This window comes from Scomber japonicus, chromosome 5 (genome assembly GCF_027409825.1).
Source record: "Scomber japonicus isolate fScoJap1 chromosome 5, fScoJap1.pri, whole genome shotgun sequence".
Taxonomy (NCBI): domain Eukaryota; kingdom Metazoa; phylum Chordata; class Actinopteri; order Scombriformes; family Scombridae; genus Scomber; species Scomber japonicus.
The window spans coordinates 30,561,739-30,580,684 of record NC_070582.1 but is presented as its reverse complement, the minus strand read 5'-3'; the positions used below and the strand labels follow the sequence as shown (position 1 = coordinate 30,580,684).

General features: G+C 39.2%; 1 protein-coding gene across 1 annotated transcript in view; it reads left to right on the top strand.

The window, feature by feature from the left end:
• The window catches only part of LOC128358906 (polypeptide N-acetylgalactosaminyltransferase 18-like), a 157,779-nt gene extending 140,265 nt beyond the window's left edge, over positions 1–17,514 (top strand). The window contains exons 10-11 of the mRNA XM_053319309.1: positions 4,798–4,965; positions 17,368–17,514. Coding sequence (XP_053175284.1) covers positions 4,798–4,965; positions 17,368–17,514 — 315 coding nt within the window. The remainder of the gene's footprint in view (positions 1–4,797; positions 4,966–17,367) is intronic.
• Positions 17,515–18,946: the final 1,432 nt, after the last annotated feature.

Genomic DNA, 18,946 nt, shown 5'->3' with positions numbered 1-18,946 from the left:
CCTTTAACACCCTCTGAAAACTCCTGTTTTTGCTTACCTCCACACACCCTTCTTTAATGTGTATTCCTCCCACATATTATCAATTATCTTTAGCCAGTCTGTCCATCCTTTTAGCACTTTGCCAACAGTGACAGGTCAGATTGACATGTAATGTGTTTCAAAGAATATCACTTACTGTCAGTTCTCAGTGAAGCCCTGACATTTTAGCCAACACTGCTTTCAGGCCAAATTTTCCAATTGTACAAAAAAAAAACACATCAAAATCTAATGAGCAGAATGCAATGACATTTTCTTTTCATTCTTTCTCCCCATGAGACAAATCTTTGAAGATATCATAATTATTATAGCGAATGCTGCAGCCTCAGGGGGTTCTGAACTTTGAGTCTTGTTTCACATGAAAGCTGCTGCCGACAGTCCAACTATGTTCCCATCCTGTTAGAAGACTCCTCTCAACATGCAGAATAATTCATATGGTATGCGTCTGGTGCTGACAGTTGTTATATCAAAAATGTCACACAGCATTTGAAATGACAGATTAGATCACTAAATAGCAAGTTGTGGGTTTTTTTGTTTGTTTGTTTTTTTTTTAACTTCACGAAGATTTTGTTGAGATCGAAATGTCATCTGCTAAGCGTGCGCATTAAACACCAGAAAATCGGCCTAGCTTTACTGGCTTTCTTCTGTCCACGCTTGTTAAATCTGTCAGGAGAGATTGCTATCTGTCTAACACACAACTGTGCTAATCCTTCTATTAGAGGTTCTTAAGAAGCCGTGACAGGAGAGATAGTATTAAGCCCTCTGTTGGGAGTCGAGCGTCAATCTATTGACAGATGCAAGTTTAACCCCTCTTATTAGCGCACGAGCAAACAAACATATCCTCGCTGTGAAGTGTCACACACACACTCAACGTGCTCATACTCGTAGGTGCGTGCATGTTACACACCTCCTGCTCTGTTGTCTGTCTCTGGGTGTTTTAAAACAGAGGCTTAAAAGCTCTGTGGCTCTTTCTCTGTGTGATAATGGCCTCTACCTAGAAATGTCCTGTTCCTGTAAGACGGTCATCATTCTAATCAATTACCTCCTCAGAGCTTGTACACACACACACAGAGTCACACACACACACACAGTCACACATCAGAGGACCCAGCCAGTGTTTCCGTTTGTTCTAAGCAATGCCGCTCCTTCGCTTTCTCCTCCAGTACTCCTTGATCTCAACTTTTTTCTGCCTGTTTGGATTTCATGTCGAACTTGATCCGGCTCATTTGCTGCACTTATGTCAGGCTTTCTGTGATTCTTTGTCTCGTCTCTCTCTGTTCTGTCAGAGTCGTGGAAATGCATGTCTGAGTTTATGGTTTGAAATTCTTAAACTACTTAAGGTGTATTTGATTTACCTCACCAGGCTTCAAAACTGGGCCAACATTTGCATTCATTACCATGTCTTTGTGTTTTCTTTCTTCTTTGCTTTTTCAGGTATGTAAAATTTGCTCAGCTAGTATTTAGCCAGAACGTACGCTTCTTTCCCTGACCTCTCTTCTCCCTTCTTTATCTCTCACCACTAAATGTTTCCAGGTTTTTTTCCTTCTTTTGTATTTCTGTTTAATTAGATCAGCTACAGGTAGGCTGTTTATTTTTCCCAACATTAAAAGTGAATGTTGACTTAGCAAGTTTTGCAGGTGAGATAAAAAAAGAAACAACTAAAAAATAGCCTATATTCAGGACTCTCAGCTGCTAATGACAGAAACCACCATCAATACAGGCTTCAGCTTGATATTTGCAAAGTTGCATTATTATAAAATATAAAAGAATCTGTTGTCTCAGTGAAGAGAGAAACCTTTTTGGGACATTTCTGTAAAACACACAGTGTGAATATATGAAAGATGCATAAACAATAAGAAAAGTACACATACATTCTAAATGAAATGATAAAAGAAGATGTAGAAAATACAAAGGAAGTGCGATATGATGACAGTCTTCCAAACTTAAAGCAATGATAAAATGCACAGAAAGGTCCATCTGTGTCACTGTGCTATCAATGTTACTAATCGTATCTGTATAATCATTTTTATCATACATTAGTATTGCTATTAATGGAAAATGTAAAAACCAACAACAACAACAAGCAAAAATCTCATTATGAACTGTATGAAGTGGATTAGTGGTTTTGAGGTACTTTGGATAGTTCACCATACAAATTCAGTTAGAACCAAACCAAATGGTTCCAACTAAATTTGTATGGTTTGGTTTGTTTGAGCTGGTGTGAAAGCTGTTTATCAGTTTTGTTGTGTCAAAGCAAAATGGACCAACCACAAGGTTTCATGATGACAGTTCCTGTAGGTTTGTGAATTCATATATAAAACATGAATTCATACGATGAACAGCAATACTATCATTTGCTGGTTGTGAACCGCCAAGGAAGCAATCATAAAACCAAACTAAATGACAGATACTTTATCATAGAAAAACAAGATACAAGGAGATGAACTCACAATTAGACCTTGAAGGCTGGATGCTGGATCCTCAGTGTAGTTAATCATAAAAAACAGACTTGGACAGCACTCTAATTTGACTTTTTAATATAGCCACACGGACATTTCGGGCAAGACGCCCTTCTTCAGCGTGTATTCTGGCAATCTCACAATCAATAGACACAAGTGGGGTTAATTATAGATGACCCCCCCACTGGTACAACAAGTACATCCCAGCAAGGGGAGACGCAACCATTCCAGGCAGGAGTATCATGATGTAGATTACTAAAACACACAAAACACTCCTCTTTCATCCCATCAGAAATGAGAATACCAAGGAAGTGTACTCAATACGCCTCCATTTGGAGAAGGATTGTTCACTGACTAAATGCCCATGTACTATAGTTAAAATGTCTAGCCACTGATAATGTATCATCACGATTAACAAATAGAGCACTTGTCTTCACATACCCTACCTTTTAACTCTTGTTTTCCCAACATAATAGAAATTAGATGGGCATTTTAGCAGGTTAACCACATATTTAGTTACATGTGACTCTGCCTCTAACCATAATGTGAACACCAGACTTTGGATGGATGAATTGATCATCCTTAATCATAGAATAACAGTGTATACAATCATGCTAAGGACGATACCCACTTGGACGATACCCACTTGGGATCTGAGAACAAAAGTAAGTGGGTCTCCTAGACTTCACTAGGTAATCAGTTGAAAGACCTCTCACTGAAATTTCACATTGTACATAATAATCATGACAAACGCAAACCATGCATACTTTCTCCACTTTGAGCAGCAAGTTGATGACAACTACACTTGTTATTGTAAGTGTAATCAAACCTTTGTGAGTAAAGAGTCAATAAGTACTATCAAATCAGCTGTTCAAAAGGCATAAACATGTTTTGCCCACAACCAATAGCAAATGATGTATGTAGCTTAACTGTTCTTAGTTTGCTAGTATGCCAGCTGAGTGACTTTGCTATTATAGACATTCCTGTTGTTGTTCTTGAAATAAAATATGAATTCATATTGAAATATTAATCCATTCTTATCCTGTTCTGAATTAGGATGTCAGGACATAGTGTTTACTTTACTCAGTGAGCATATTTGTTGATAATGTATGAGTGTCCAGTGAAAAACTATAACCTGTCCTTTTTTTTGTCCAAATATTGTAATATGTAATAATGATGGTCCAAAGTCATCTGAAAATAGTCAAATAACTTCAAAGCACTGCTGCTGAAAGAAATCCCAGAGGAAACACTGGTACAAGCTAGAGACATCCATAGTACATAGAAGGTCATTAGAGTCCACGTGACACTCTTTCAACTTATTCAAAAAGTCCGGAGTGTCTTTGAGATATGAGGGCAATGCATATACCAAGTCTTTGATATATGAGTCAACACACTGAGAGTGGCTCAGTTAAAGATCCTTTTTAAGAAACGATTGGTTGGCATGGGGGCATGTAACAAGTCCTCATGGATTTCAGAAAGTGTGTATATGACAGGTCGCTTTGGGTTGTTTTGAATAATTTATTTATATTCTTCCCCACTGATTTGTCCATTCTCATAAGGCCTGTTTCAAGTTAATCCTGATTTCATAACCAAACTAAAGTGGAGTCTGGGTGTAGAGGAATGTGCACATCTCAATTTCTTCAGTTTCTTTTATTTATGAAGATTTATCCTGGACCACTATGGTTCCACCTTTACTGTATCTGCATGGCCTGTGCCGAAGTTCTCATTATTCAGATAAAGCTTTTCTCTCTGACTCTAAGAGGTTAGGTTCTTTCCACTAGCTGACAAAAGGTTGCCACTGACGGATTATTAACCTGTGGTGTAAATGCACTTTGAGTTTTGAAAACTTTTTTACCAGAGGAGACGGGTTGTGACTGACTCTCTCATGGTGAAGGAATCTACCTTCCTAGAGGAAACAACTGAGATAACTTCATCATTACTTCATTCTCGACTGGAAATATTGATTACGTTGGATTCTCCAGGAGGATCTGTTGATCATGGCCTTTTCTTCTCTCTTGGACAGCAGTCCAATTTGACTTTTTAATTTTGCTACGCAGAAGAAGTTTTGGGCAAGACACCCTTCTTTAGTGTGTATTCAGGCAATTTCATAATTAATAGATACAAGCTGAGTTAATTATATACTGTATCATGCAAGATCATTTGGTAACCATGGTAATACATTCAGTCTGACACATCTAAAAGTTATGTGGTTGTGTTATGCTTGCTTTTTTGTTTTAAGGGTATGTCATCACAAACGTGCATGAAATATCCCAACTCCTCACCTCCTCTTTCTGTTTCCCAGCAGAACGTGTACTTCACCAGCTCCCAGCAGCTTCACCTGGGAGTGCTGAGTCCGACGATTGATGACGACGACAACAAGTGTCTGGTGGACGTGAACAGCAGACCAAGACTTCTGGAGTGCAGCTACGCAGCTACCAAGCACATGAAGCTCACTTGGACATTCAGCCAGGTAAAAAAAAAAGAGAACAGCCAAACAAAGGAAGGCAGTTTGCACGATCACATCCAGAAAGCTCAATAAACAAAGACAACAAACTCCAGCAGTGCACAGGTGTTGGCTATTTCACATTCTCCGTTTAGATGTAGCCTTTTATCTCAGTGGTTTGCTAATTGCTATTCTGTATGTGGCTTTAACTTCCTGCTGTTTCCTGTCTGCTGGACCAAAGCTTCATGGTTTTAGTGCTTTTTTTTAGAACTGAGTAGGTTTCACATGTCTTCCTCTCCATTTTGTTTCAGACACTTAAGAGGCACCTCGTCTGGTTTTTAGAGCATGGATCATTCTTCCACTGTTTAATGTAATATCTACTCCAGTTGGATAATGAGCTTTCACACATCCACAGTTTCTGACTTTTAACAACCCTCTGTCTTATTTTTAATCTTCACACTTTTAATGTTGTCTTAAAATGTGACAGATAAGTTGGGGGAGCTGGATAATTAGTATAAAGGAGACACATTACTGTATTCATGCCCAAGGCATTTCTGCTCTGTGTGTGTGCAGTTTTTCACTTCTGTGTGTGTATTCTCTGTCATAGGGTACTTTTGAGGACAAATTTCAGACTTAGGGCCAGTTAATTAGGGATGGTTTGTCCAGTTGGGGACAAAAGCCTTGTCCCTAGTTAGGAATAAGCTGATTTTAGGTCAGTGCATTAGAATTAAGTTAAGGTTAGGGTGAGGGTTAAGGTTAGGTAATTATGATGATGGTTAGGGTTAGCCTCCAGGATATAAATATAAGTCTATGTAATGTCTCCAAAAGTGATGTGGATGTGTGTGTGTGTGTGTGTGTGTGTGTGTGTGTGTGTGTGTGTGTGTGTGTGCGTGTGTGTGTGTGTGTGTGTGTGTGTGTGTGCGAGTGTGTGCTGGTTTTGTCACAGACTTCAGACTGAATAAATTATAACTATGATATAGACCCTTCCTCTTTTTCTCTCGCCCATCGTGGACTGTCCTCAGAGACCAATACCTCACCATCCCTCAGCTCTCCAGTATCTGTAGCTACTGGGCACACTGGCAGCACATTCTTCCTCTAATTAGTACTGGCCAGAATCAGAAATCTCACTTCCAACTTATGTCAGAAGTCAAAGAGATGAAACCCATTAGGCACATACCCATGGGGGTTTTGAAGAGAGAACTCAATTTTCTTCATAAAAAGTTTGGGGGAGAAGTCAAATAAGGCCTGAGGTTGAACTACCAGCTTTCTCTAAAAGAGCAGATGAAATGTTGAAAGCATAAGAGATTCAGGATGGATGGAGCAAAGTGAAATGAAATACATTAAGTTCAACACTTTCTTCTCTTTCCAAGGTTTATTTATTGAATGTCAACATGGAACAATACATCCTGCCAAAGTTACATTTTTCCTGTTAGAGTGAGGTAGGGGCATGTTTACATCTATCAAAGATAGGATCCAGCTCCGAGGTAATTCTAGTGAGTTTTGTTTGGGAAATATGAGTACAACGTACTACTTTGAATTGTAAATGTGCATGATGCGCACATAGAGGAGAAATGTATCTTGGTATGGGCCAAGACCCGAATATCATCTAAAAAATTAAATTCTTGTTCCCATGCAGTTGTATTGTAATAGTTGAAGGGGGAGCAGCTTAAGTTTGAAATAAAAGAATACAGAACTGACATTGATCCTTTATGGGTAGAGGTTAAAGACAGATGTCTGTCCATAGGGTTATTAGGGATTTTCCTAGGAACTGAGGTATAAGGCAACTTTGGCAGCAGCATTACTTTGACAAAATGTACCTACCCAATTAGAAATAGGGTGAGTGGTGACCATTTGGCAAGGAGCTATTTTGCTTGGTCAAGTAAAACAGAGAAGTTTGACACTGGTTTTTAAACTCTCGAGTGCAAGTTCAACATTTTGATCACATTTCTTGGGTCAGACTTGTTAAAGTTAAACTGGAAAGAACATGCTTTCGGCCAAGTTGTTATAATGTGCATACCAAGTAGAAGCAAAGTACTGACCTCTGGCTTGTGCTACACTGTTTCTTCTCTTTCACTAATGATGCATTAAAATAATCATCAGTGATACTCTAAATAAGTATCTGTGCTGTGATCTGTGACCAATTTGTAACCTGCTTTTAATAAGTGATAAAAACAACATTCAGAATCAAATTGGTATAATATAAACCTTTTAGAACAATATCATTAAAATGTGCATGTCTAAAAGCTACTTTGTGTATAGATGGTGTTTTGAAATCAGGGAATAATTTCCATCAATGTTTCAGAGTGAGACAGATTTTACAAAAAAAAAAAAAGATCTGTGCTTTTCAGCCAACACTCGTTGGCTCATGTTATCGCTCTCTTTTTCTCTCATTTTTCACTCATTTTTAAAACCATGTATTGGGAATTTTTTCACAACCATTATAAAAGAGACTCTATAAAACTGCAAATATCAATTATAACTCTCTCTATTATGAAGGTTTTGATCCATGGAGGTGACATATTTGTAAAACTCAGCGACCCCACGCCCAACTTTCATTTCAGTTTTGTAAAGCACTAATAAAAATGTTGACACTAATACTGATAGTTGCAGTAATTAATTAGCCAATCAACTACCAATCAAAACAGTCACATGGATCAATAAAGACAGGATCAGATTCCATTCAAAAGCAGGAAAAAATATTTCACTTGAAGATTTCTTACACATGTGTGTGTTTGTATTTTTTGGGTGTTCATTTCCAGTCTTCGTAGAATTGAGGATGTCGGTGTAGGCAGACCATGATGAGTGTAGGTCGAGGAGCTGACACAAAGCTTTATGGTTTTTGAAGTCAGAGGTTCTCCCTACCTCAAAAAAGACAGATAGAGAGAAGTGAAATGTAAGGAGGCAGAAAAATGACACACATAGGGTGAAAATATACAAAGAAGAAAGGTGTAGAGAGACAGGCAGAAGAAAACCGAAAGATACAAGATGTGAGAGCTAAAAAGGAAAACAGCAGGTGAGCGATTAGATGGAGAGAACAACAGAGGAGGAGAATAAGGTAAAGAAAAGGAGAGTGATGGGAGAGAGGCAGCACTGGAGAGAAATGAAGTGAAGAAGAGACAGAGAGGCAGAGGGAGGTAGCATTTCATGTGAAGCGGGCAGTCAGTATACGTGAATTATTGATAAGTAGATCTTTTACAATATTGAACTGAGTGTGACCCTGAGGGACCAGCCATCAATAGACAGAGAACGAGGAAGAGTGGTGGAAGAGAAGAGAGCAAAAGGAAGAAATTGCCTCACAAAAATCTGCCCGACAGCAGGTGGTATTTTCTCGTATAGAAGGTAGTGTTTTGTGATAAAAGTGGATTTTCCCACATCGGATGTTTACTTTGCTGGACTACTTTTATTTGTGCCTTTATGGATGCCACTTAAATTAAAGGCAGCTCAATAAAAAAGTTTCATTTCGCAAATGCTCAGCACATCGCCACCGTTCATTAGGTTCGCCACAGACACAAGAGCAAAGCCGAAGCCTATCACTGGCGGCAGGTCGACTTCTCGGGCTACCTGGGAGATGCAATCAAAGTTACGACATCAAGAGAAACAGCAATTCTTGGTATTGATCAGTATAAATCCAAACTGTGAGGTGAAAGGCAACACTGAACAAAACAGCTAATGAGGACTAGGTTACTTGGCTTACATACTCCTGTGCTGCTCTGCTGTTGTATCTTATTGTTTTCTTATGTATCATTTAGATGATTATGCCTTTCTAGCACAGGATAGGTGCTATTTAAATTACAGTTTTTTATGGGACATCTCAGTGTAGTTTTTCACTAGTGTTGGGTCATGTTCAGTTCATTATAATGAGAAATAATAACCTCCCTGATCAGCAACTACTTTCTAAAAGCTCCTGTTTTCCTCAGAGTCTGCAAATAAAGATGTTGCTTATGTCAATAACATTTCTGAAACATTTAATTGAAACATTTAATTAGAATGTTCCACCTGACTGTGTTATCAAATTATTGATGTATTTGTGATCGGCAAATATTACTTTCTGCTTGTGCAGTGTTATATCAAAAGAACCCTCTAGGTTCAAATATAAAGTAGATACATAACTGGTTTTCCAACTGGTTTGTCAAATCTTTGAAGTTTAATATCTCAGAAGTGCTTTCCCTGCAGAATAAATCTTATATTTCCTACCTCATGAATTCTTGAAGTTTGCCAATTACCTTTTATGAGAGGTATTTTGCATTGCTGTCTTTTCACACAGAGAAGCTGAACTCAGCTCAAAGAGCACATAATTCATAAGAGTATTAATATATGTCATCTTTAAAGTCAATAAAAAGCATGTGGAGGAAAATATTTACAGTAGCTGGGATGGTATTGGTTATTGAACAAATATTGTATTAATATGTAAATACTGCTGAGGTATTTTGGGGGATTTGGGACTGCCATGTGAAATCCCAAATCCATTGGTTGGTGGTGCTCAGTCTGAAAGAGTGTATGCTATAAATCTAGATTCTGGCTTTTCAATGTGGGTGGAAACAATGAAACACCAAACTAGGGTTGAATTTTCGCCATTAATTCAGTTTTTCGTTGCAGAGCTCAAAGTAGACAAGGTGATTCAAATAACAATTTAAAATGCTGCTTTTGACATTTCACAACAACGTCCTCCTGACAGCAAGCCTGCGGTTACAATGATATGCCTGTTAGCTGGCATCAGTGAAAAGATTAATGTCAACTGTCACATTTATGGAGAAAGCACTATTTGTTCAAAATAAACATAACGTTCTTCAAGGATGACACTTTGTTTGAACCAGACCTTAGTGTACTTTAAACCCAGCAGTTATGGTGGACTGTTGGTGACAGTTAAACGTGGGGGCTATTGGAGGCTCTATGTGCCCTCTGGGTTTAACATTTGTGATGAGATGACTGCTGTTTATCTGATGTGGATGCTGAAGTGTACTCAGCTATTGAAGTAATAATATCATGTTCAAGCTGCCTGGCTCTCTGGGGCAGCGGAACAAAGTGGAAAACACCATATTATTATTATTATTATTATTATGGCAAATGTGTTGTTGCAATTAACACATTCAGCAGCAATGTGTGACATTATCATTCAGTGATATGAATGACGAAAATGGGTCGAATATTAATTCTCCTTGTAGCTCGCCTTTAGTCTCCACTAACAAAAAAAAAAATCTATTTCCACTATGTTCACTGGCTTGTCACCAACTTTGTCAGTTTGTCTTTGTGTGAGGTTTGTGGACGGGAAAACCAACCAGAAAAGGTTGGTAATGCTCTAGTTCCTCACTGTGAGCAGCTCAATATCTTCACTTTTTCTGTTGGGTCTGTCTTGGCATTAAAGATGCTGCTGGCCTGTTGGTGTAGCTTCATCAGTGGTGCATTTCAGTGCCATCTACTACTAACAGTTGCTAGCTGTTTTCACAAAGTGACAAAACACACAGCCATGTGGGGCCAATAGTGCCCAAATATCCATGAATAATGCAACAATAAGAAGTGCTGTAACTAAATGTTAAGTAAATTCTAGAAACAAAGCACACAGCATATTTATATACCCCACTGATCCGTGATGCTGTATACCGAACCATGCCAATTGTGGGGCGGTTGTGTTTTGCTTTGTTGTTTAGTTATTATCTGCATATGGAGAAAAAATAGAGATTAGTCACTCATAATTTAATCGTGGCAAATGGAAGGAATCTGTGACGCCTCAGTTGGTGCGGAGAGGGTGTGCCTCACTGTTGCTGCTCCACTTCTGTGAAGTTCAAATGGGTGTATCTCAGCAAGAAATGCATTTGCACAAGCACTTCATGCTTGCCGCTCCAGTATTCTACACCCTTCGTCTTCATGCGGTGCTATTATTCACCACAACCTTTGAGGTGAATGACTTAGTGATTGAGCATCTGGCTGACATATTGTCTGTCACCAACCAGCTGACTGGCTGTCTGATGGCTTTCTGGCTGACTGGCCGTCTGACCGGCTGATTAACTAGTGTTCCCGCCTTAATAGCGGGGAATCAATAGTGCGGTCCAACTCTGCACTCGGCAGAATGACAAGAAGGCTCACTGCTGAATTGAGGAAAAGGTGCTGGACATATCCCAAATATTTGTCTGTGTGTATTGAAAATGGAGGGAATGACGGAGCACCCCGGTAGCTAAATGATTACAGCTCATGCCACATAACATCACTAGTTCAACTCCAGCTTGTCTGCTTGTCTGCTTCTCCACTATCAACTCTCTACTAAAGGCAAAAAAATGCCCAAAAAATATAAAGAGAGAGAAAATGGAGGGGATGAGAATGTGTGTGTGATTGCATGTGCTCTAAATCAGCTTGTGTAGTCTGAGCTGTACTCCACAGGGGAGGCAAGAGGTAAAGCACAGACTTTTAAGCACACTGTTGGAAGTCACTCAGGAGGTCGTACACTTAGAGAAAGCCAATTGACTGGGTTTCCAGCGCAGGAGGTAAGAAAGATCATTGCGATTACTTTAATGGATCCTAAGTCGGCCTCTGCTGTACAATATGCAGTGAGAGCCATCAGTGATGTCCACTCTGACAAGTCCCTACAGCAATAATGTCCCATTTGCAGCCCACTGCTGCCGGCAGCGTAAAAGTTGAAAATGTCAAACCCAGTAAAACATGCTGTTTCTGATGGACGTTACAAGGATTGTGGAGGATTTTGTGCAGTGCAGTAAAAAAAGGCTGTAAAAGGCAATGGCTATAAATTAATATGGAAGAATATTATCACCTTTTAAAATGTATATGAGGAATGTGTTAGCTGACGGTGGCTTATAAACACACCTAGTAGTTTTCTGGCTATGTTACATCAAGTTTTTTACTAGGGTGAATTCCTCAGTGCATGTAGAGAGTGGGGAAGGAATGTATGGTCATAAGCAGCATGGCTTGAGGCTGAAGCCAGTGTGTAAGTAACTTAAACTACAATGTCACCAGTAGACACTAGACACTAGATCAAGTGAATTTGGTGTCAATCACAAAATGTAGGCCCTCTGCTGGTGGTCGTTTTAGAAATGACTGCTCCACTAATAAGATTTGAAGACTTATAGTACTTATAGTAGTTTTGATGTCTGCCATGTGGCCGTTGATTGACAGCTACGATTGACAGTTGGCTCACCTGCTGTTCTCCCCGATATTTCACTAAGTTTACTGTTACTTGATTATGATACCTGCTCTGCTGACTCAATTTAGCCTAAGTAGCCCAAATGCGAAGCCCGAGGTAGCAGGGTGTGTTACACCCCTCACTCCTTATTTGGAAGGTCCTAGCTCCATATGGAAAAGATGGTGCCCTAAAATAAGCTGTAACCATGGACTTCAAACCAGCTCCAATGCAAACCAATGAGTGACACCTACTTATGTCTGTCTTTATATTTATTTATATTCAGTCCATGTTTGTCAAGTGTAAAGAGGCTAGAAAACTCAGATAGTTGAATAGTTTCGGAAACCCCCTCCTCCAACTTACATTTTTGTTATCAGATATGGGAGGCTGTGTAAGGCCATTTCTGTAACTTTCCGAAACAGAAAACACATCACACTGAGTTCATGTCATGATTGATCACAAATATTTCATTTGCTTTTCATGTGAACAACAGAGCGCAACACTATGAATGCCTGCCAGAAAGACTGTTGCAAATGTGCATTATTTCCATATTTGCACAAAATCACATCCCCCATTCTCTATGACAGACGCCTTTTCACGCCGTTCATAACAACTAAAACACTTTTCTGATCCACCATAAATCAATTCTTAAGGAGCACATGTTCAGAGTGACAGAGCCTCCAGAAATTTCACTGCTGAAACACACATTTATGTCCCTGTCAGTGAGGTCCTTTCATCCTTCTTTGAAAAGATAATTTACTTGCTGATTGGATTTTGAGAGGCATAATATACCTGCCTCACATGAAAGTGTTTCTTATAAAGACTTGATCTTTGTAAGTAGGGTTCAATCGGTCAATCATTAGAAATCCAATAAGATTTAACTCAGTTCCTAACACAGCATGGTCTAGTATTTCACTGATTAGCCTGCGATCAATGTTAATAAGAGGTTAACTGTCCAATATCTGTCCAAAAAACCAATATGTGTCTCTCACAGTTGCAGATATAAACCCTTTCCTTCCCCCTGTCTCTGTCCTTCTCTGTCCTTCCGATGTGTGAATGTACTGTACGTGTTAGTGTGACACCAGTGTGTGGACACTTTGTTCTATCAAGCAATCACACATACACATGCCGGCCAGCCCCCATGTGGGCAAAGTGCTCCGTGCAGAGGCAGCAGCGCACGCAATCATCAAGCTTAGAGAATCGACATCCTTTCCAGAAAGTGAAAGCCATAAGGAGAACGTGACTGTGTTACTGTTGTGCTCACGTCTGTTTTTTATTGTATTTGTATTGTAGTCAACCACTCTCAAATAGAACTCAGAAGAGCAAAAAGATTCAGCCTGTGTATTCTCGGGTATTCAGCATGTTATCACACAGCCATGTTGTGGAGACTCACCTCCCTAATGGCAATAAAAAGCAATTCCCCTCAATTTAAATAATTGATTTTAGGTCTAAGACTTGGTTTAAAGTTAAGTTTAGTTTAGGGTTATGTTAAGGTTAAAGTAAGGATTAGGGTTAGGCACATAGTTGTTATCGCAGAGATTAGGATAAAGCTCCAGGAAAGTAATGGAAGTCAATGTAATGACCTCTGAAGCAATAGAAGCACAACTGTGTGTGTGTGTGTGTGTGTGTGTGTGTGTGTGTGTGTGTGTGTGTGTGTGTGTGTGTGAAATCTAAAGCATATTGATTTTAAAGCAGAGAAGTCCTCCTAAAGCACACAGCAAGTTTGATTCAAATGGATTTAGTCTCCTCTGCCAGGGCTCCGGCTCATTATAACATATCACTGTTCTTGCCATATAACCAAGGACCTACTTTAGGTGCCGGCCTATTGTTCAAGAAACTAAGATGTATACACACACACACACACACACACACACAATGGAGAGGTAGGGGCTTATATTGAAAAACAGTAAAGCAAGCCTTTTATTCAAAGTGACATTGTTTTGAACAAATACGGCACACACACTAATGCACACACATGTTGTACATTCATACACCATGTGGCTCTCTCTTTATCTCAATACATTTAACTTTAATCTGCTTTATTGGAACACATATCAGATTGCCAAAACATCTAAATACAATACAATAGTGCATAATAAATACTGAGCATCCATTGAATCCATGTGAACAAAATTAATTAACTTTGCAATGAAACCAAAGCGAATATATTGCAAGACAATCATTAATATTATCTAATGTGTCCTGACCATATTGTATGTAACATGTATTTACTGTTTAAGGGAAAGACATAATGAATGCATTCATTTGAGCACTAGTATCCGGATTATGACTCATGGTTTGCTCATGGAAATCCTGGTTTCAGAATCTGGAGTACCCCTATAGAAACCAGGATGCTATTGCAATGTTCTTTGATGATACAGAACATATAGTGGCTGAGATGTTGAGGAGTCAAGACATAACAGGGCACAGATGATCAGAATCTTGGATACAGGGATATGAATAACCTGGTTTCTCATGCTCCATGTAGACATCATATCCCTAATGTTTGTACAAATAATGAACAATTCCAAAATGCACATAAGATCTTAACCAGGCTGGTCTACATTAGTATTTTATCCCCACAATGGTAAAAACTATTAAAGCTTGATAATGTTTTCCAACTAATTATTTTATTTGCAGTCCGGTTTAATAATAAAACACATCTCCTGAATCTTTCACCAAACATACTCAATAACATAATTTTTTTGTTAAATAAGCCACTTCATAAAAAGAGATTCTAAGTGAACACATTTCCTTATTTCAAGCTGATGGAGCATGTGTTTCTATTAGAGTTCTGTCAGCAGTTGGAGGCAAATATTTATTTGGAGGGTGATGGATGACAGAAGTGAAATATTTTTCAGATAAGTTTATATCAAACTGTGATGAGGTTCATGATAAGATGTTGTTTCATTACGAGCCTCCAGTACAGCTTCAGTGCTCCAGGTCATAAATTGAAGGAGGGACACAATTCTTTCTAAAAATGTTCTCTCATTAATTGTTTGGAGAACTGACACAAACTCTGTACTTTAGGTGTTCGATCGGGCTAAAAGACCAGTGTGCAGAACATAGTGGCATTCAGCAGAACAGACTTGGCTGAAATTAAGAATTGTTGAGTTGTTGTTACTTTAGAATGAGCCATTTTTATCTACATTGGAAGTGGGTCCCACGAAGGCCACCATGTGGCACTGCCATGTTTCTACAGTAGCCCAGAACAGACAAACCAAACACTGGCTCTAAAGAGTGCCTTTTTCATTGTTCATGAGTTCCACAGCGACCATAGTTCTCCTCCATGCTTGAAAGGGTAAAGCTTGGGGTATTCAGTTGGTTGCAATCTGCAACCTCACCACTAGATGCCACTAAATCCCATACACCAGCCCTTTAAAATCATGTTGATATTTGCAAATAATTTACATAGTTTTATACTCATCAAACCATTCTTTGTGCCCCTCTGCTCTTCATTGAAGCATATTCAGTCATTATGTTTCTCCAATTATTTATTCAGCATTGTCATTATGTTGGCATGCTCCATAAGTTGTGCACTTAATCATTTATTTAGTTATGTATACATTTATGTTATTTATTTACGTTTTAATTTACCAAGGACAGTGCACATTAATCAACTGTTTAGTTTTCACATCAGTGTACTAGTGCTGGAGTTAGCTAATGAGCTCATTTTCATCTGTACTTTCTGGGCAGGCACAAATTAGTGACCTAATGTCAAAAAGTACTACAATAAAATTAACATACATAAATACATTATAGAAGTAACAGAGATATATAAAACAATTCAATAGGTACACAATTCCAGTAGCGGTTGGCTCTGACTGAGAAGGCTGTTTGCCCAAACTTGCTACATCTGTATTGTATAAGACAGTCTTCTCTGGTAATCTCCCCTTCAGTTTACTGGCTTAATGGACTAGGTGCAAGCTGATGTAAGACCTTAAAGATGAGGCAGGCATCTGCAAAATTAAATAAATTGTACTTTTGTACTATACGGCAATGATAGTTTGGTCTTTTGGTCAAATGTTTTTAGTTTCTGTTGGTTTCAGGGCTGTCTTACTTGCCAATTTGTAAGACAGTATGCTATGTCGGAGAAGATCAAGGCTGCTTCTGTTCGTAGATTTGGTCTTATATGCTTAAAATTCTCCAGGTTGAATTTGACAGTAGTGGTCAGTCACCTTTTTAACATGCTTTTTAAACAGTAGATTCAACTCTAGCATGATTCCAAGGTATTTAAAATGAGACACTGCCTTGAGCTTGTCTCCTTTAACAAAAACCCTGAGTTTGTGAGAGTTTCTGTGGGTTTCCCAATTTTCATAAGTAGGACTTTTAAAGTACTGTGTTGCTATGTGTGTACACTTACTTAATGTGGTTCTAATTTGTGATTACAGGCTGTGAAATTCAAAACACAAGGTCAAATATATACTGGCTAACAGATGATGTGCCTTTGTAGCTAGACTGTAAACCGGCTCATAAGTTTTACAGCGTACATCCAGCTGCTGGATGGATGCATGGTGTGAAAGATACTGAAACTTTAGTTACAAAGATTATTGACTTTTGCACCATTGCAGACTATTGATTGGCTGGCAGAGGTCTGTTTAAGTTTTATATCTGCATTTTAGTGTAGTGCAGTTAATGGGAGGTGTACCACTTAATACGTGCTATGTTCCTCTCCATACTTTGTTGTGTGACTGTAGATGTATATATTTAGATTTAGACTTTAGATGTATTTATTTTATGTTCAGCTCAATTTTGTATTAGGGCTCTGTAGCCAATAGTGTTTTAACTGAATTGAGGTTGTTCTGGTCCATACTGTAAATCACTTAAAAATCATCAAATACACCCATACATATGGTACAAATACTACATGTTCTGAATTTGTGTGTGGGAGTTATTCACATAGTGGCAGCATACCACAGGTGGAGCAGTAAGTGGTAAAAGGGTAACTAAATAGTGAAACTAATGTGATGAGTTGCAGCAGACTTGCAATTTTCTGGAAGTTTGTTCCAGATATGTTATAACAGCTCAAAAACATTTGCTTGGGTTTGATTACACCATTACAGCAGCCTTTTTGTCTTCATCTATGAATGATCATTGAATAAGTACAATAATGTACTCAGAGACATGCCAGTATCTGAAAATAATGGATTCAATAGAGATTCAGTGGAGGGAACACAATGCCAAGTGGAGCAGCCTTCTTCGACAGTCTCATTCAATGTTTTCCCATAACATAACAATGTGTTTGTAACTGTAAACTCTCTCTCTCTCTCTCTCTCTTTCTCTCTATCTTGCTCTCTCTTCAGGGTGGCTCCATCCAGAACACAGAGTCTCAGCGTTGTCTGGAGTTGGTGGAGAGTAGACAGTCAGAGTTCAGTTTCCAGCTGGCCATTCAGGACTGCACCGATCAGAAATGGACCATCACTAACATACTGACTGTCCTGCCTCAGTGAGACAGTTTGGCCACTGCAACACCTCTGTCGTAACGTACAAGTCCAGTTCGAGCGAACGAGCTGCTGCGAACTGCAAAAACCGAATTGAACCAGATGATGGATCGACTGTCACTGAGATGTGGAGCATGTAAAAGGAATTAGAGTCTAGTTTGAAAAGGACTAACATGCTGACCTAAGCAGCGAACTAAGCGTCCAAAAAATGAGCTTCGATATCAGACCTATTTTTTAACGAGAATCTGCAGAGGAAAAGATGTGCTTCAATCAGACACGGACCATCAGTAACCTAATAACCGTTTTATACCAACGACCTGAGAGAGGAGACACTCACAGATGGAGTCAGGGCTCTTAAAACTTCCCATTTTGCAATTGAAATGAGAAATATAGCGGCTTGTTCCAGGGGACGGGTTTGTGAAATCACGTAACCACTCTGGTTATAGCGGGAGCAGGCCTGTGACGTATTGTGGGTCCCCGGCCGCAGTTTAAGATAGCGCCTGCTCTCCCTCAGTCTCATCGCACAATCACCATAACAAATTGGGTGAGCACGGTTCCAATACGTTTGTGTGCAGAGGGGGAAATTAAGGTGAGTGACTGCCCACATTCCAGGAAAATCTAACAATTTTAGGATGCAAAACTAGATGAATTGTAACACAAAAATCTATGGAGGTAGACAGGCTTTGAGGTATTACAATGAGATACCACTTGACTCAGAGTGTAGGCAGGAGCGATGCTGGAGATTACCTCAGTATCAGAGTGAAATGGAGGATAACCACTGAGTGATTTAAACAGGCTCAGTGACTGAAACAGTATCTTTCACATATTTTAGGAATGTGCTTTGGAATTAATTTGATCAGAAGCAGAGCTGTCGAACCTGCTGGCACGCGCCACATATGTGTGGGTTCAGAGAGAGAGCAAAAGAGGATTTCAGGACTTCCTGCTCGCTCCTGTAACACCAACGAATTACACAACTCGCAGCATCGACACATCTTAAACGAACCTGAAAGAGTGAAAGTGAAGTGGAAACTGTTAGTGTTGAAGAAAATGAAGCATACCTCAAGAACTCCTGCCAAGGACTGATTTCAAAGCAAGTACATCAGTCCTTTAAAAGCAGGCAAAGACTCCACACTGACACTGATGTTAATTCAGAGTAGCGGGTCAGTGATGTACAATCTGCTGGTTCAAATTTTGTGTTAATGAGAAATAAGGAGTGAAAAGGAAAAATCCACCTTCGATTTCTGTCAATCCACACAGGTCCCCTCAGATATTCAAAAGAAACAAAGCTGTTGTTGCTCTGCCATAACAGGTAGAATAAATAGGAACACGTCAATTCAATACAGTGTGTATACGCCCACACAGTACTGAGAAGATGTCTAATCAGGCAAAATAATTGAAAAAATTCTGTGTGGGTGGAAGATGGCTATGCAGGAGCTTTAAT